Genomic DNA, 20,949 nt, shown 5'->3' with positions numbered 1-20,949 from the left:
TTAACAAGTAACTCAGATTCTCATATCGTTTCTGCTCTCTCATGTGGCTCTTATCTTTTTATAAATGAGGTCTCACAAATCTCAATCGAAGTAAACGACCTATTCTGATAAACTCATAAAAAAATAAAATTCTTTTTAATTATCCTAATCTAATAAAATCTGAATATCATATCCAAGATGCATTACAAAATGATTCAAATGATAAAAAATCCAGAAACTTCAAAGTGAATACAAACATATCTTTATGGAGCATCATTCTCCTTGGGTTAGAAAAGACTAGACCTCAAGTCTGGATTCCGCTTGCGCTTTTTCCAATCTCGTTCTACCTTGTAGGTTATGGGCTTACAATATGAAACCAGATCTGCGTACTGCTTTACAAAATGAGTAGTCCAAATTGCTAGAATATGTGTTTGAAAGGTAGACATATTCTTCCCAAACCATCCGTAGTCATATGGATCCAGATTTTGATCTAGATCAAATGACTCCAATGTGAAGAAGTTCATGAATAGTGGGTCTAGACCTCTCACTCTATCATCCCTTTCCGCAAATGTTGGTTCAAGACATGGCTTTGGACCCAAAAATCTCAAAGGATTCAGGAAACTCGAGTCCACTGAAGAACAAACAGGTGTCTGGAGGCCTAAACCAATGTGTACGGTCTCTAATCGAGTTAGATTAGGATTTGAACCAGTGTGAATCAGCTCCAAACCAATCTAATTATGGTTCAAACCAGTGTGAATCAGCTCCAAAATGGTATGGTATTGATAGATACCTAGTTCCACAAGCGTAATAGGGTTGAACAAGTTTGATAAACTGGTTCAGTTTGTAAGAGGGCCAAGAAATTGCTCTCGCGGGTTCAGATTGCTGGTGGCGGCACCATCCACAGTCATTGTGTTGGCCGTTCCGTCATCACCTCTGACAGGTTGGATCTAGTCGATGGTCGAACGCCAACTAGGAACTTCCCAACGACGACAGTCCACACGTTGGATGACTGCTGCAACTCGACAGCGAATGAGGCAACCTCCACTGCCACCACATCGCTTCTGTCTAGGAGGGGGTCTGCTGGCCTATGGATCACCGTCATACACATGTTGACTTGGACCCTATTGATCGCGAGTTCACTGCCAACCGGGAACTCCATGAGGGAGTTGGGGGTCCGGCGTCTTCCACTCGGTTAGTGTGATGCCCCAAAAATCCAAACTTAAAATTTCATCATTTTTTTTTGGGAAGCCATCTTTTTTAAAACCGAAAGTGCTCTGATCTTCAGGTTCATCACAGGGGTTGAAAAATAAAACCAAACTATGACAATTACTTCAAAAATATTTTATTCGATTGAATAAATATTAGAGTTTATACAAATTAAAAACATAGACTCTGAGATAATTGACATTATCCTAAACTAAACAAAATAGTCCTATCATCATTGAGTACCTGAATTTTTTTAAGAAAACAAGTGAGACAACTCAATTTCTTATTAAGTACTAATAGACCTTTATTTGATCTCTAATATGTACGAAATTATGTTCAAAAAAATATGTCACATCTCTCATATATGACATTGCAAAATACACATCAATCAGGCATATCTCAATTATGTGTCTTTCCACTACCACAAACGAACTATACATTCATTAATGCATATTCTCATTTCATTTGTCATAGTCATCTCTTGAAATTTAACGAATCTAATTAATTATAAATAATTCAACGATCATAAAGAATTGCTTGCATCTCACAATCCTTTATGTTCTAATACAAATAACTTAAACAATTGAATATGAATGATAATAAAGAATTGCATCACACACTTCTTTATGATCATATCATCGAATCAAACAAATTAATTAAATAAGTATTGCATCTACATGCCTATCCTATATGCATGAACTATATTCACATATTCCAATTTAATTTGCTTTTGCATTAAATGTCATTCTTGCAATCAATACACAAAATTAAGTGACAATCTTGATTCAATACCTGAGGCACAACTATCATGGTCCACTTTGAGTGTTCATACCTCTAGGCTTCTCATGACTGGTAGATCGCAATGCAACTGCTAAACACATATACGTGGGCGGACTACCAGCTCTTTCAGTCAAACCCAAAATCCCCTCAATCCATCATGGTTGAGGAAAATGATCCAATGTCCTTTAGATTGCTTGTTCTTAGATTTTCATTATCACAGAGGTCCTGATCTTGGATTTTCATTCTCATGGGTAAAACAAAATCCATGGGATTGGTGTTAATGCCAGTTCACATTTCACCAGCTTGCTTATCCTCAATTGATAAACTTGAAATTATTAATGCAACTTTTCTTATATTTTCTAAGAACATTTTTTCAATGCATGTCATTTTCATAATAAATACAACATGCTCAAATTTCATCTTCGTTAATCGATCAGACTCTTAAATCATACTACATATATTACCTTGCATGCTTGGCACCATTATGGTCTAGATCGAGGTCTTGCTCTAATACCAATTGATGTAAACTGAGAGAGTCCGATTTGTAAGAAAATCTACCAAGCTCTATTGTATATCTAGGAAAAGCTGAAAAAGTTTGGAAACAACTGAGAACTTAACATGGAAGTAACTGAGATTCTCGTATCAACTTTGCTCACTCATATAACTCTCATCTTTTTAAAGTTGAAGTCCCCCAAATCCCAATCTAAGTAAACTACCTATTATGATAAACTCATAAAAAAAACAAAACTCCTTTTAATTATTTTAATCTAGATTCAAAACTCATTACAAAATGATCCAAATACTAAAAATGATCTCAATGACAAAAGAATCCAAAAACATCAAAGCTGATCAAAACAAATCCTTATGAACCCTGGGTCTTCGACTCCACTCCTTCATCAACGACAGCACATTGGCTGACCTCCGGTTGGTAAAACCATTGAGGTCCACCCTGCCTAACGGATAGTATACCCATCTTCGACCTTGTGGCAAGGGATGCCACCTGTGGGGAATGGGGATTGTGCATATTTTTAAAACAAGTACTTCTTAAGAAGTACCATACCTATTTTATTCTATCTTTCTCTCTCTCATGAGAAAACAAAGAAATATTCTAATATAAAAAAGGAGTTTTAGTCCAATGAGAATATAGTCATTAAAAGAAAGAAATCCATGTTTAATAGGAAACCCACAAGGCTGCAACTCTTGGAAAGTTCATATCAGGGAAGACTCTCTGCTCAAACTTTTCTTCAAATTCACACCTTAATCCATATTTAAAAAGTAGTAAGATTAGAGGATCCAGTAACAGAAAACTGAAAAAAGCTTTTTAGATGGAAACAAAGAAAACTTATCAAATTTGATTTGAATCCAAACATGGATCCAATATAAAATACTGATCCAAGAATAACCTCATTAAACCAATCCAAAACTAGGTAACTGTCATTGAGGGAGAGAGAGATTTTTTGTAAGTTGCTAAAACAAATCATATTCTTTCCCAATGTCAAAAGGGGGAGAGAGATTTTTGTTAAGGTGCTAAAAGTAAAACAGTTCATATTCCTTCCCAATATCTCAAAAGGAAGAGAGGGAGATTTTTAGTAAGTTGCTAAAAAAAAGTTCATGTTCCTTTCCAATTTTCAAAAGGAAGAGAGAGAGAGAAATAGAGATTTATGGTAAGTTGCAGTTTATAATGTTAAAAGAAGAGAGAGAGAGACCTGAAATAGGACAAAAAGCCCACACCCCTACTATGACAGCCTTATACTGACAGAATATGAAGGAGCGATGAGGTGCAGCGGTTGCATTTGTTTAATGTGATTGCACCTTATCTAAACGCAGAAAACTGAACCTCTTGGGGCCCAAGTGTACCCGATTTTCATGGTGGAGCAAGTATAACATTTTTTCAGACACCATACCAGTTATACAATCGTACCATTTGGGATTCGAACTTGCAACCTCTCAACACAAGGTGACGTGCACTAACTGCTCCTGCCGGACAAGCGGAGCCCCCTTTGGTGGAACAGGGATAAAATTGATTATGAATGGTTGGGCCTAGGAGATCTGTAACCGGGACCCACATATGTATCAGACGGTTAGAAAACTTGAGGTTCGGATCATTTTCAGATCGGATCGAGTTTCGAACCGCATCTAGGGATAAAGGTGAGGAACACGAGATTCGATGGGGGTACGATGGACTAGGCGTCAATTTTATATTATTTTTAAAAAGGTGGAGGTTCCCTTCCTCTATCAGCGAAGAGGCGGAGGGAAGATGGCGCGGAAGAGACTGGAGTTGAAGAGAATCGAGGATAGGGCAAGCCGGCATGCGAGGTTCTCGCAGCGTTGGAAGGGGCTGATGAAGAAGGCCCACGAGATCTCGGTGCTCTGCGGCGTCGAGGTCGGGCTCGTCATCTTCAGCCCAAAGGGGAAGCTCTGCGAGTTCTCCAGCCTCTCCTGGTACGCTCTCTTCTTCTTCTTCTTCTCCGTCTACTCTTCCCCATCTCTAGGGTTTTGGCGTTCCTTTCTGGTTGGTTCTTCTCTGGGTTTTGCGAGAAGCCGGGGGGAGCTTGCTGGTATTTTTCGGAGGACGAATTCCTCTTTTCATCAACGATTTTAGGTCTCCGTCTACTCTTCCCCATCTCTAGGGTTTTGGCGTTCCTTTCTGGTTGGTTCTTCTCTGGGTTTTGCGAGAAGCCGGGGGGAGCTTGCTGGTATTTTTCGGAGGACGAATTCCTCTTTTCATCAACGATTTTAGGGTTTCAGGTCAGTTTTAGGGTTTTGTGAGGGTTTTTTCCGGAGCACTCCTCCTTCTTGATGCGTTGATTCTTGTGGAGAACTTGATAAGTGAGTCCGGACGGAAATTTGCTTAGTTTTCCGTCGCACGGACGATTCTGAGAGAGAAGCTCGTATGATTTCCCCCCTTTTTTTGTTCCATGGCTCTTACTTTTCTGGCGGTTGAGATATATTACTTTTCTGTGGTCCTTTTATATATTACTTTTGTGTGTTCCATGACTCTTGTTAGTTGACCATTTTGGCCTGAGGGAGTGGTGCGTCGTCAGTCTCTCTCTCTCGGTATGATATCGTGGCTTCACTCTGGGATCTAAATTGAGAGTGGAAACCTCATGCCGGTTTGGATGAAGATGGCTCTGTTTTTGTTCCAGGAGAAACTTTGTGGTATATGACCAAGTTTTGCGTTCCGGTGTATGTGATGTTAGATGTCGGTTTAGGCCTGTTTCGTATTTCTATCATTTCTCCTCCGGCTTTTCTGCTGCCGAAACGAGGTCTTGCTTTGAAATTAAGCAATTGTTGTCATTTAGTCTATGTTTGGGAGCCTTGCATGAAAACACGGTTTCAGTGTTGCCAAAATACTGTTTTGCCAATCTACGATGTTGAGAGATGGAGTTGCCAAAAACATCCCCTCGTGAATGGTGTTGAGATGTGGTGTTGGGGCTGCCAACAGCGTTCCCAATGCATTGTTTCAGCAACGCCACTGCTCCCAAACTGCAAGAGAGTATGAGAGCATGGAGGGAAACCACAGCACAACCTCCGATTCAAGGCTCCCAAACATAGCCTGTAATTTAAAGAGTGTTGCCTGTCTGTCCTGATGAAGCTTCACGTTCTTTTCTAATGTTTGGGTGCAAAGTATACGGTGCTTCCTCTGAGAAAACCCCCATGCTACTAAGCGATCATCTGTTTGCTTGCTTCTTGTCTATTTTTCTCTGCATTTTATATGCTCCTTAAAAAGTTTCTGTCAGGCAATTTATTACTGCTGCTAATGATTTTATATTTCATTTCTTGTCTAAATGAGCCTGGTTCTGTTATGTTAAGATGCTGGCAAAGTTGTCTATCCATTTTATTATATGATATGGGGATAAGTTTGGAAAGTAAGAACAGCGAGTGAACAAGGGATGAAGCATTAAGATGACTCAACAACTAAAAGTATGTGGATACTGATCATCAGAAGAGCTGCTGGCATATCGTACCTTATATTATCGTATCGTTAGATACAGAAAAACCATATTTTAAACATCACAAACAATAAATTTTTTCCAAAAAATAAAAAATATCATAAAAAAAGAAAAAAAGAAATCAAAATTAAGCATTATGAACAATTAAACATACACATGTACTACTATAACATGCAAAACAATATTGTAACAAACTAACAACTAACAAAACAAAATGATTACTATTAAAGAGTCACATTAAATAACAAAAAACAATTGAGTAAACAAACTATAACAATCACTTAATTCAAAAACAAAATAAAGTTTAAAATAAGTATATAAAGTTAAAAATATGACCACAAAGAGAAATAAAACACATCTAAGTAGTCAAACTACAATATTAAGTAAACTTAATTATGAAATAAATTGAGCATGGATGAATAATCTGTAACAATTATCAAATATAAAAGATATAATTATGATGTTATAACAATGCATCCATTACATATATCAAAAGTCTGAAATTAAGCGTTAAGTAAAAAGGAGAGAGAAAGTAATACATCATTTCATCAGTAGTATTGATTGAAACGAAGAATTTTCATAATGTCTTTCATTAATTAGTTTTTTATTTACATTAAGCACAAAAGTTGAATAATGCGTGTTCTTCCATAATAATACTTCTCTTCTTTCTTGTCTTCACTAATCACAATAAATTAAGAAGAAATTTCTACTTTTTTGTTCCCATATATTATGAAATAAGTGAATATCTACTAAAGCCTTATTTGTGTAAAAGGTTGTCACTAAGGTTGTGTTTGATTGCTTGGAAGAATTTCTCCCACAGAGAAGTTTTTATCACATTAAGAATTTATCTTGTGTTTGACGATGTTGGGAAAAAACATATGGAAGTATTTATCCGGTGTTTGATTTGCAAAATTGGAAAAAGTTAGAATTTACTCATAACCACCACTTTATAGTTTTGGATTCGGATATATCCAATCCCAAATGACTCATTAACGTAATATATGACCCAATACTTGAGTGAAGCACAATCCTATATTGAGGTCCATGAAATTGATTTGGATTTAGATTTGAATCCAAATGCCCGAAATGCAAAATTCATGAAAATTACATAATTTTTTGCTCATTTAACATTATTAAGCCGTAATATATGATCCAATACTTGAGTGAAGCACAATCCCATTTTGGGGTCCACGAAATGGACTTTGATTTTGTATGTAGATTCGAATCCAAATGCCTGAAATGAAAAAAATCATGGGAAATACCTAAAGTTTTGCTTGTTTCACATTATTAAGCCGTAATATATGAGTGAATCATGCTCCTATGTTGGGCCCCACAATCTGGATTTTGAATCTAGATCCGAATCCAAATGTTCGAAATACAAAATTTGTAAAAGATATGTAAAGTTGTGCTTTTTTAATATTATTAAGCCATAATATATGACCTAATACTCGAGTTAAGCACCATCCATTAGAGAAAATTTGTATGGCTGGAGCAAGAAATAACTAGATCTAATTTACCTCGGTTTTATTCTGGATTTATAAAAATAAACAATTGTCAATATTGAAACTGAAAACTCTAAATGGTAATGTAATATCGTCCTATGTAGTCAAAAGCGCTAGGCGGTGCCTAGTTGGTAGACCCCTAAAAAGACTAGTCTCGGACTAGGTGGGACCAGTTGTTATCTCAATTAAATATATAAAAAGTATACAAAATATACATAAAAATATGTTTAGTTCTTTTACTAATAAGATGATTTCATTACACAAGTACAAAAATACACATGCTTTCACAAAATATATTAATATACATAACCGGAATTGTTCCAGGCCTAGCCTTCAGAATGGGGCATGTGCAGCTCAGAGCTCTACTGAGTGGAAAATGCATCGAGTGTAGGAACGCGCATTGTGCGTTGGCTTGATCGGTGGCGTGCGGTGTTAGCATGGCACGCGATAGGCAACAATATTGTTGCTAGTGCATCATTGTATGGCGGCACAGACGTGGAGTGTTGTTTGGTTAAGCAGTGACAGCGGATCAAAGGATGTTGCCTTTGGAGATTTGGTTATGGACCTCTTGGCTTGTAGGAAGGTCCCATGCGTAGCTGTTGGATGCACGGGGGTGGGGGTGCGTGTGGGTTAGGGATAATTCTCCCAGAAATCACGTTAGGTGATTCCAATCGAGTATGGTGACTCAGGGCTAGGCAATTAAATGCCTATGCGCTGACAAATGAGTCTGGGTGGTGCTTTCGCTATGGTGTTCAATCATCAACCAGTCTTTGGACTGGGGGCCATAAAGTCTTGTTCCTTCAGTGGAGGGGTTTTGTTATGGTGTGCACATGGAGTCACAATACACTCTATGACATGCAAGGCAAAGGCAAAGTTTGTGCCCCTTTTTTGGAAGTGATAGCTGGTATGGCACGACTATGCTTTAAGTGACATGAATTACATAGAATACACATTTGAAAATGCGCTTGATCAGTTTCCGCTAGGCAGATGCGCACGAGGTGGTGTGTAGGGCCAGTGAAAATGATTCAGTACATGAAAAAGTGTTGGTGCGCAGCCTTTGGCCATTAGGCTGGCCATATTGGGCAGTTTGACGCGTCGCGGGTTTGCGAAGTATTCTATGCCTGTGACAAATTAGTTGCGAAGGCTTGCGGTGGTAAGGAAGGACCGTCACGTCGCATTGGCCTGTGGAAGAAATAGGCCCGTGACAGGAATATATATATATATATATATAATTGTACACACATACAAATATATATTTTTCAGTTATTCATAATATATGCATAACAATATATTCATTATGATCAACAAAATATGCTTTCAACCTTTCATTGAAGCACAATAACACATACATATATAAATAACACATTACATAATTCATAATGCTAAACATGCTTTCAGGATTTTATAAAAAAATTCATCAAAAACAAAGTAACACACACACACACACATATATATATATATATATATATATATAACATAATCTATTAAAATTAATTGTGCATGCTTTCAATGTTTCACAGAAAAAATCCCAAAAGCAAAGTAGCACACACACATATAAATATAATAACTAAGTATGTTTTCATGATTTCACAAAACAAATCACACAAACACACACACGCACATATAATTATATATATATATATATATACAAAAAAGTAACAATATATATATATATATATATATATATGAATAATAAATAACTAAACTGCCCTTGTGCCTATGCGGAGGCACCTTAGTCGCTGACTAGGTGCCTTTGTCGGTGTCTTGTCGGCGCCTAGTCGGCAAAATTGATACCTTTTAGGGTACCCACCTAGGAATTGCAATGCCTAGGCGTTTTACTTAGCCTAGACCGACTAGGCGGAATTGTCAGTACCTAGTCGGGGCTTTTGACTACATAGGTATCGTCGTATCCTTCTTTTTTTCATTTTTGTATTTGTTTTTATACTTACCACTACAAATGGGAGGACTTTATGGCTAACAAAAGGGTCCTCCCCTCTTGTCCTATATGTGGTTAATGAAACAAGTTGTATGAGGTTTCTGAATAATGACTCCCTTCTCACAGAAATTCGGTGAGAGAAGAAGGCTCTCTTTGAAACCCTTTCAGTTGTATTTCACCGATGAATTGGCCTATACAAGGTCATTGAATCAATTGGATATAAAGAATGCATTTTTGCATGGAGATCTCAAAGAAGATGTTTATATGAAGCAATCTTAAAGTTACAGTGAAAAGGATCTAACCAAATATGTTTATAGGCTAAACAGAACCATATATGTGTTGAAGCAAACATCTAGATCATGGTTTGAGATTTTCTCCAATGTGTTGTGAGCATCATACCACAGAGATTAATGGTGTTCCGAATAGAAGATTTCAAATGAAGGATCTTGGCAAGCTTAAGTATTTCCTCGGTGTGGAAGTAGATTATAGCATTGGATAGCTTGTGTTAACTCAACATAAATAAACTCTTGATTTATTAGCCAGAATAGGTATGAAAGAGTGTGAACATGTAGCCTTGCTAGCTTAGTTGTCAAAGGTGCTAGGCGGGGCCTAGGTGGCAATCCAATTAAAAGAAAATACACAAAATATGTAAATAAACTGTTAAAATTAATAACAAACATGTATACAACATAAAATCAATCAACAATAAGCAATAAATAACACGTCATCGAACACTATAAAGCAATTATATTAAATAACCTGCTCAAAACAATTAAGAATAAATGAACAATTGAACAAACAGACCATGTGAAAGAACAATATACAAAAGTATATAATATTTATAATGAACACAAAATATATATAATATATATAATTTATAACTGAAATATAGAACATTATAATATATGCTTATGATATGTTAATATATATAATTATATAAATTTACACAGAAAGCAGACATATATGTGTGCATTAGCACCTGCCTGTGTGGGTGCATGTGAAGTGTGAACTGCAAAAAAGAACAGTCAAATAACAGATCATATATGAATTACACACACAAATATATAACTCAGAAATATAACTCACGAACATATATAAAAAACAGTCAACCAGAAATATAACTTAGCAGCAATCAAATAAATTATATATAAATTATATTACATACACATATACATAAATGAAACACACAAACACAGTGACACAAAATATATATTATAATAAAAGGAAAAAGAAAGGAGAAGAAGCAAGAGAGAGAGAGAGAGAGAGAGAGAGAGAGAGAGAGAGAGAGAGAGAGACCTAATAGTCTTCTTCTTCTTGCTGCTGCAAAGAGCCAAGAGAGAGAGAGAGAGAGACCTAATAGTCTTCTTCTTCTTGCTGCTGCAAAGAGCCAAGAGAGCGAGCGAGCGAAAGGGTGAAAGACGTTTTGCCTTTCCCCTTTTTATACCAAGGGAACAAAAAGATAAATAAATAAAGTCCAGCGCCTAGGCGATCCCAGTCTAGGCGAGCTAGGTGTTGCCTAGGTGTTAAAATAGGGCCACACTGCCCAAACCCAATCACCCAAGTGCTGGGCCTATGCCTAGGTCGCCTTGGCTCCACCTTTGACAACAATGACGCTAAGCACTATGCAAAAGAAGTTGAGTGTGAATGATGTTGATTTGTATTAGGATCCACTCAATATAGAAGCATAGTTGGCATGCTTCAATACTTGACTTTTACTAGACAATATCTTGTTTATGTTAAATCAAATATCGCAGTTCATGCATCAGTCTAGGGCGGGTCATATGGAAGTTGTAAATTCTTCATTATATGAAAGAGACTTGTGATGTGTGGAAAAATTGACTAGGCACACTTTGTTTCAGGTCTCTTGTAGGGGTTTCGTCCCACTATACTAGTGAATCACCATATTGCATTAAAGCAATGGAAGACTACCAAACCTTATACGAGGAACTATGTGCTGTGGTAAAAAGGTATGAGAGAGATAAAAGTGAAAAAGATGAGAGGAGCGATAAATGGCAAGAAGATGAGCACAAGAACACGAGCACTCCACCAAAGTCTTGAAATGAGATTACCACCAATGGATCACATGAACACTTTAAATATAATCTTCAAATGCATGACCAAGGTGTTAGGAACGTCAACAAAGAACTTAGTTCAACCAAGCTATGATGCCATGTAAATATATCAAAGTCTTCAAATGTCACCAACAAAGTCCTCTAAATTGATACAAAAGTGGATAACCATCTAGAAGCTATGTCTTAGGGATTCGGCTAGCAGGGTGCCGCACCCGCATCGACGCGACTCGACGCGGGTGCGGGTGCGGCATCGGGTGCAGGTGCGGCACCGGGTGTAGGTGCGGGTGCGGCACCGGGTGCGGTCAACCCGACTCTGGGTGCGTTGACCGCACACAGGGTCATTTTTGTCTATTTTTTGGATTTTTTTTTAAAATTTTTGCCCTATGAAATGGGCTGCAGAATTTAAAGCAATGAATCAGGCTACTCACCTCGGAATGGCATTTGGAATACACCTCGGATCTCTACCAACCAAACCAATCGACACCAGAGCTACAATAAAAAAACCACGAGAGAGAGAGTTGGTTACCAGATGGCTGGCAAGGATGACCTTGGCACCACGATCGACGAGGTACTTGATGGTGGGGACGGAGGCCCTGACCCTGGTGTCGTCGGTGATCTTCTGGTTCTCATCGAGGGGGACGTTGAGATCGACCCTCACAAACACCTTCTTCCCCCTCAGCTCCTCCTCCCTTAGATCGCTCACGCTCCTCTTCGCCATCCCTCAGATCGATCGATCGACTCTTCTCTCTCTCTCTAAAAAGACTAGCTCTCTCTCTCTCTCACTCTTCCCTTCACCTTTTAAAGGCACAAGGAGCCAACAAACATCGCCTTCCAGAACCCCTTTCACCCTCGGGATGTAAACCCCAGCAAAAACAGTGGGACGCAGACCATTGGATTGTAGACACCGACGGTGACGATGGTCTATGCCCCCGACACTCACCTTGGGACTCAAAAAATGTTGACACCTGTGCTCCTGAAAAGGACACAGTGGGCCCCACTTCCTGCATTTCACGTCGTCAAGCTCACGAGTCACGCCCCACTAGCGTTATTCCTGTTTTTGGATGACTCCCCCGAACCCAGCCACGTGGTTCAACACCTACTACGTGGTGGAGTGTCATCATTTTTTTTTTTGAACTCCATGAGACTGGATTTGGATTCAGGATATGCTTATCACTTGGATAGATCCAACACTCGCATGGAAATGCTTTTCTACTCTCTCTTCTTGCATTTGAGAGAGCGTGCGTGTGATATGCAAAAGCTTTGATTAAATGATATCTTTATTGAAATATCATATGCAGGAACTTTTAAATGGATGGGGTTACCAGTTCAAGTTTATAGACTATACCATGATATATATATTCATACATATAGACTATACATGATATATATATATATATATATATATATATATATATATATATATATATATATATATATATATATATATATATATAATTTTTTTTTTACATTTTTGCCCCTGCCGCACCCCCGCACCCGGGTTTTTTGGAAGTGCCGAATCCCTGCACTCGCACCCGCACCCATGTGACATAGTCTAGAAGGAAACCACTATGGGACTCACTCACAAACCCACAAAGAGAGGTACACTGACAAACACCCACACAAAGAGTCACAAGAACATAAACAAAATAATATTTTATTGATAATAATATGCAAGAAGCGTTATACAAAAAGAGGGGGATCACCCTTATTTATATACAAGGGAGAACACAAAGGGCTCAAGTAGAGTCATTGGAGCTAGTCCAACAACTCTATTTGGAGCTGTAGGACTAGCTCCAACTGCTATAAAACTAGTCAGCAATATGTTAACTAGTTCAAATGGAACTACAATAAAAAGGGAAAAATAATAAAAGAAAGAAAAATATTTTCATAAAAATATACATATATATACGAACGATTTTAACACTCTCTCTCAAACTTACGGTTAAATCGAAAGTTTGCTAAGAAAAAAGTGAAATATAGGAGTAGAGAGAGGCTTAGTAAAGAAATCTGCCAATTGGTACTTCGATTGCACATATGGCTCGTTAATAATTCCTTGAAGATGTTCATCTCGTACATAATGACAATCCATTTCGATGTGCATTTTTTATGAAATGTATGGTTGTTGACAATGTAGATAGTATTTTTGTTGTTGAAACACATCTGTGAAGCTTGCTTGAATTTGGATTCCCATGTCAACAAGCGGTCTTCTGAGTCATACTATCTCCATCGTAGTAGTGGCTATGACTCTGTACTTCGCTTCTGTGGAGGAAAGTGAGACCTTCTGCTGTTTGTTGCACCACCACGAGATCAAGGATTCACCTAAAAAAACACGAAAACTTATGATTGAGTGTCTATTGTTAGGATCTCCTCGCCAATCTGCATCAATATAAACAATCAAATCTAATGCAGATGAAGAGGACATAAACAAGCCTCTAGAAATATAATTTTTTAAGGTTTCTAACAATACGCAAAACAACTCCCATGTTCCCCATTGTGGGAGCATGTTGAAATTCACTAGTTGTGTGTACAATATGTGTAATATCAATTCTAGTGATTGTCAAATAAGAAAAAACTTTAAATTGTTGTTGATAAGGTGTTGGATCATCAAGTGACTCTCTATCATCAATTTTCATCTTGTCATTTGTAACTTCAGGAGTATTCACCCTTTTATCATTTGTAATACCAAACCTGAGAATAATATCAGAAGCAAATTTAGACTAAGATAATAAATACTTTCTAAGAGAATAAATAACTTTTATACCTAAAAAGTAGCTTAAAAAATTCAGATTAGTCATTTCAAAATTAGTTTTAAGAGCCTTTTTAATATTTGAACTCCTTGTTTGTCCCCTCCATCATATCGTCAACGTAGAGGAGCAAAATAACTGTATCTTCATAAGATTCTTTAACAAAACAAACAAAGTATTGTCCGTTAAACAAGATCTAAACACAATATCAATCATAACTCTACTAAATCTATCATACCAAGTTTTTTGTGCTTGTTTTAAACCATACAATGCCTTTTATAGGCGAACATTTCCTTGATGAATGCTCATATTAGGAGGAGCCTCTATGTACACTTCCAAAAGTTTTTCATTAAGAAACACTTTTTTCACATCCATTTAATATATAAACCAATTTTTTAAGAGAAGCAATTGCAATGAGGGTTCTAACAATAGTCATGAGAGCAACATGAGCAAAAGTTTTTTTTTTTTTATAATCTATACCATATTCCTGTGAGTACCCTTTCACAACTAATCTGACATTGTATCTTTTAAGGGTTTCATCACTCTTAGTCTTTATTTTTTATACCCACCTACATCCTATGGGTTTCTTTCCTACTGAAAGATTTTGAAGGGTCCAAGTTTGAGCTTTTTCTAAAGCTTCTAAATCTATTTTCATGGCTCTAACCCATTCAAAATTTCTTTGGCCCGAGTATAGGATGACGGTTCTCAATAAGAGTGAATCACAGCTATGCATGCTCAGTATTTTGAAGAGAATGAATCATAGGGTGCAAACTTCGTTGGAGGTTTTGATATTCTAGAAGATTTCTTATTTTGTCGTTTATTTTTATTTTCAAGTTTACAAAATTTGTGAAGTGCACATGGAGGTTTTTGATTGTTACGCCTAGACTATAGCACATTGGTTTGGTCATCAAGAGATACCATGTCTCTTAATTCAATGTTGTTCTCGAGTCCATATTCACACTCACAATCATTAATATCATGCTTAGAGCTAAAATCAAGCAAAACAGAATGCTCGTTTACATTCTTAGATTTTTCATTATCAAAAAAGTTTTTCTTTTCTAAAAAAGTCACATTTATTGAAATATATAGTTTTTCGGTCTTGCCATCGTATCCCTTGTACCCTTTTTTGTTATCAACATAACCAAAAAAGGCACAAGGGAGGGCTCTAGGTGAAAACTTAGCATTTTTATTAGTCAAAACAAATCTCTTGGATAAAAAAACTCTCAATCTGAGATAATCAGGAGCAAATTTAAAAAGTTTTTTTAGCAGGAGAGACGATTTGTAAAGAAGAAGATGACATTCTATTTATAAGATACACAACAATTATAACAACTCGAGTCCAAAAAACCATAGGAACATTACGAGCAATAAATGAAGTTCTTGAAGTTTCCACAATGTGCCTATGTTTTCTTTCATCTAATCTATTTTGTTGGAGTATGTGAGGGCAAGATCTTTGATGTGTAATGCCATGTAAATTTAGATAGTTATTAAATTCATTGGATAAAAACTTGATAGATTTTACTAGAAGCTGTCTTACGAGAAAAGGAAGATGAAGATGAGAAGAGGGGTTGCGGCTGTCATGATTTCCAATAAAGAAATTGTGACCTAGAACTTGTATTTATACATTTTGTTTTCCATTCTGCAGTGTACACCCTCAACGGTCATCACCCCAAGCAGAGAACCGAAAGTTATGCTCAACCATTCCAACAACTACCTTGGGGAAGTCAAAAAGTACTTGGTGCAGTGGAAGAGATTGCCAGAATGTGAAGCCACCTGGGAGAAGGCCAACAACATGTTCCAGCATCGACAGCGTATAGAGGACTAACATGAACAATTGGCGTCGAGGACGGTGCCAACTTAGGCGGGGAGCGTGTTTCGGAGCGCCATGTTTTTTACCTTTTTGTTTCTGATGTATATACCTCTTTAGCACATACCGAATAGTCTTCTTCTTCTTGCTGCTGCAAAGAGCCAAGAGAGAGAGTGAGCGAAAGGGTGAAAGACGTTTTGCCTTTCCCCTTTTTATACCAAGGGAACAAAAAGATAAATAAATAAAGTCCAGCGCCTAGGCGATCCCAGTCTAGGCGAGCTAGGTGTTGCCTAGGTGTTAAAATAGGACCACACCGCCCAAGCCCAATCACCCAAGTGGTGGGCCTATGCCTAGGTCGCCTTGGCTCCACCTTTGACAACAATGATGCTAAGCACTATGCAAAATAAGTTGAGTGTGAATGATGTTGATTTGTATTAGGATCCACTCAATATAGAAGCATAGTTGGCATGCTTCAATACTTCACTTTTACTAGACAATATCTTGTTTATGTTAAATCGAGTATTGCAGTTCATGCATCAGTCTAGGGCGGGTCATATGGAAGTTGTAAATTCTTCATTATATGAAAGAGACTTATGATGTGTGGAAAAATTGACTAGGCACACTTTGTTTCAGGTCTCTTGTAGGGGTTTCGTCCCACTATACTAGTGAATCACCATATTGCATTAAAGCAATGGAAGACTACCAAACCTTATACGAGGAACTATGTGCTGTGGTAAAAAGGTATGAGAGAGAATGAGAGAGATAAAAGTGAAAAAGATGAGAAGAGCGATAAATGGCAAGAAGATGAGCACAAGAACACGAGCACTCCACCAAAGTCTTGAAATGAGATTACCACCAATGGATCACATGAACACTTTAAATATAATCTTCAAATGCATGACCAAGGTGCCAGGAACATCAACAAAGAACTTAGTTCAACCAAGCTATGATGCCATGTAAATATATCAAAGTCTTCAAATGTCACCAACAAAGTCCTCTAAATTGATACAAAAGTGGACAACCATCTAGAAGGAAACCACTATGGGACTCACTCACAAACCCACAAAGAGAGGTACACTGACAAACACCCACACAAAGAGTCACAAGAACATAAACAAAATAATATTTTATTGATAATAATATGCAAGAAGCGTTGTACAAAAAGAGGGGGATCACCCTTATTTATATACAAGGGAGAACACAAAGGGCTCAAGTAGAGTCATTGGAGCTAGTCCAACAACTCTATTTGGAGCTTTAGGACTAGCTCCAACTGCTATAAAACTAGTCAGCAATATGTTAACTAGTTCAAATGGAACTACAATAAAAAGGGAAAAATAATAAAAGAAAGAAAAATATTTACATAAAAATATACATATATATACGAACGATTTTAACTCTCTCTCAAACTTACGGTTAAATCGAAAGTTTGCTAAGAAAAAAGTGAAATATAGGAGTAGAGAGAGGCTTAGTAAAGAAATCTGCCAATTGGTACTTCGATTGCACATATGGCTCGTCAATAATTCCTTGAAGATGTTCATCTCGTACATAATGACAATCCATTTCGATGTGCATTTTTTATGAAATGTATGGTTGTTGACAATGTAGATAGTATTTTTGTTGTTGAAACACATCTCTGAAGCTTGCTTGAATTTGGATTCCCATGTCAACAAGCGGTCTTCTGAGTCATACTATCTCCATCGTAGTAGTGGCTATGACTCTGTACTTCGCTTCTGTGGAGGAAAGTGAGACATTCTGCTGTTTGTTGCACCACCACGAGATCAAGGATTCACCTAAAAAAACACGAAAACTTATGATTGAGTGTCTATTGTTAGGATCTCCTCGCCAATATGCATCAATATAAACAATCAAATCTAATGCAGATGAAGAGGACATAAACAAGCCTCTAGAAATATAATTTTTTAAGGTTTCTAACAATACGCAAAACAACTCCCATGTTCCCCATTGTGGGAGCATGTTGAAATTCACTAGTTGTGTGTACAATATGTGTAATATCAATTCTAGTGATTGTCAAATAAGAAAAAACTTTAAATTGTTGTTGATAAGGTGTTGGATCATCAAGTGACTCTCTATCATCAATTTTCATCTTGTCATTTGTAACTTCAGGAGTATTCACCCTTTTATCATTTGTAATACCAAACCTGAGAATAATATCAGAAGCAAATTTAGACTAAGATAATAAATACTTTCTAAGAGAATAAATAACTTTTATACCTAAAAAGTAGCTTAAAAAATTCAGATTAGTCATTTCAAAATTAGTTTTAAGAGCCTTTTTAATATTTGAACTCCTTGTTTGTCCCCTCCATCATATCGTCAACGTAGAGGAGCAAAATAACTGTATCTGCATAAGATACTTTAACAAAACAAACAAAGTATTGTCCGTTAAACAAGATCTAAACACAATATCAATCATAACTCTACTAAATCTATCATACCAAGTTTTTTGTGCTTGTTTTAAACCATACAATGCCTTTTATAGGCGAACATTTCCTTGATGAATGCTCATATTAGGAGGAGCCTCTTGTGAAATTGTCTACGAAGAGACAATACATAAACAAACATAAAAACTTTATAAAAGAAGTGCACGAAAGTACTCTCACAACACTTGAACAAAATACGCAAAAAGTGTATAAATAATAAACATGCAATAATGCATGTATTTCAATATATAAAAGCAAATGCTTGAGTCTCTCAAGCTTAGGGAATTACAAGGGGGAACACCCCTATTTATACAAGAAATGAGAGGTGCAAGGGGGCTCCCCAAAGGAGTCGTTGGGGAGCTCCCAACGGTCACAATTGTGACCGTTGGGGGCTCCCCAACGACTCTATTGGGGAGACCCCCAAGGTACCTTTTTGAAATTACAAAAAGGAGAAAAATAAAAAATAAAAGAAATTAAAAATAAAGAAAAATATACAACATATTCCAAATGGAATATGCGCAAAATGTAAAAGGACTAAAATACCCTTTTCGGGTAAAAAAGAAAAAATGTATAAATATATATACTTATATATAGAGATACGTATACATATAACATATGTATACGTATCTCTATGTTTATAAGTATATATATTTATACTTACTATAATGTTTTTGAGTATACATTTTAACACCCCCCCTCAAACTTACGATGTGATAACCGCAAGTTTGTCAAGAAGAAAATGAAATCTAGGCGAACAAAGAGCTTTTGTGAAGAAGTCCGCAAGTTGATACTCAGACGTCACGTATGGTTGATCAATGACCTTCTTCAAGTATTCTTCTCTGACATAATGGCAGTGCATCTCTATATGCTTTGTTCGCTCGTGAAATGTGTGGTTCTTGGCAATGTAGATTGCACTTTTATTGTCACAACAAAGTTTTGTTGGTTCTTTGACAACTCCCATATCTTCCAAAAGACGTCGAATCCATACTATTTCCATGGTGGTAGATGCCATGACTCCGTATTCGGCTTCAGTGGATGATAGAGAGACCTTCTGTTGCTTTTTACATCGCCATGAGATCAAAGATTCTCCTAAAAAAATACAAAAACCAGTGGTGGAGTGACGGTTACTAGGGTCACCTCCCCAATCTGAGTCAGTATAAGCAAGCAATTTTAATTCAGAAGAAGAGGATAAGAATACTCCCTTATTCACCGTTCCCTTCAAATATCTGATGATGCGAAGCACAACGCTCATATGAACGGTTGTAGAAGCATGCTGAAACTGGCTGGCGATGTGAATGGCATGTGACAAATTGGGTCGAGTAATGCTGAGATACATTAAAGATCCTACCAACTGCCTGTAAGGAGTAGGGTCAATTCGAGGAACCCCGTCGTCAATCTTCATTTTTGCTCCCACAACTTCAGGAATTTCACATACTTTGTCATCAGAAATGCCAAAAATAACCACGTTGCGAATAAACAACCTCAATTCCAAGAAAATATGTCAGAAAACCCAAGTCTGACATCTCAAATTTTGAAGTCAAGACAGACTTAATACCCTTGACTCCTTGAACATCATTACCTGTAATTAACATGTCATCAACATATAGTAATAATATTACAATCCCTGCCTTAGATTTTCTAGTAAATAAAGCAGTGTCAGTATAACATGAGGAGAAGCCATTTTCCAGCATTACACTGGTAAATCTGTCATACCAGGCTTTGGGGGCCTGTTTCAAACCATAAATGGCCTTTCGAAGACAAAGGACTTTATCTTTAGGGATCTCCATGCCATGTGGAGCATCCATATACACTTCTTCATTAAGATCACCATTTAAAAAGACATTTTTCACATCCATTTGAAAGATATTCCAATTTTTAATAGATGCAATAGTGATAAGACACCTAAGTGTAACCATTCGGGCTACAGGAGCAAAAGTTTCTTCATAATCAATCCCATACTCTTGCCCATACCCTTTTGCAACTAAGCGAGCCTTATACTTTTCAAGGGATCCGTTGCTCTTAGTTTTAACTTTAAAAACCCATCGACAACCTATAGTTTTCTTTCCTATAGGTAGAGATTGAAAATCCCACGTTTCAGCCCTTTTAAGAGCATTAAGTTCATTTTGCATAGCTTGCCATTCTATACATTTCTTTGCTTCTTCAAAGTTTCTTGGTTCAAAATAAGAATGAATGGCACTAAGACAAGCCCTATATCGGGGCGAAAAGGAATCAAAGGAGACAAAACGAGTGGGAGGTCTCCTATTCCTCTCCGACCTTCGGTGATCGAGAACAGGAATAAGTTCACTATATTGGTCAATAGCACTTCTAAAGGTGTCTTGGTTTCTACGAGAGTATGTTATAGGATCACTTGAAATCCTGTCTTCTTGTTGGTTATGCTCTTCGATATTACTCTCAATGTTCTCATCATGGTTTGATGACATATCATCATCACTAGATGTATCATCATTACTAGATAATAAGTCAAAAAGGAAGGAATAATCAAAATTTTCTTGTTGAGAAACATTTTTTTCA

The 20,949-nt window shown here is 37.0% G+C and overlaps 1 protein-coding gene across 3 annotated transcripts in view; it reads left to right on the top strand.

The window, feature by feature from the left end:
* The first annotated feature begins 4,205 nt into the window (after nucleotides 1-4,205).
* Nucleotides 4,206-20,949, top strand: part of LOC149840499 (truncated transcription factor CAULIFLOWER D-like) — a 53,088-nt gene continuing 36,344 nt past the window's right edge. For 2 of the 3 annotated variants that reach the window (XM_090003184.1, XM_090003183.1), the window contains exon 1: nucleotides 4,206-4,407. In XM_090003184.1, the coding sequence (XP_089859310.1) occupies nucleotides 4,223-4,407 (185 nt within the window). In that variant the 5' untranslated portion in view covers nucleotides 4,206-4,222. Of the gene's footprint in view, nucleotides 4,408-15,817; nucleotides 16,596-20,949 lie in introns of those variants that run through there. The other variant, XM_090003185.1, reaches the window with a different exon arrangement.

This window comes from Nuphar pumila, chromosome 4 (assembly GCF_984573655.1).
Source record: "Nuphar pumila chromosome 4, dmNupPumi1.hap1.1, whole genome shotgun sequence".
Taxonomy (NCBI): Eukaryota; Viridiplantae; Streptophyta; class Magnoliopsida; order Nymphaeales; family Nymphaeaceae; genus Nuphar; species Nuphar pumila.
This window is presented reverse-complemented; position numbering and strand designations above follow the sequence as displayed.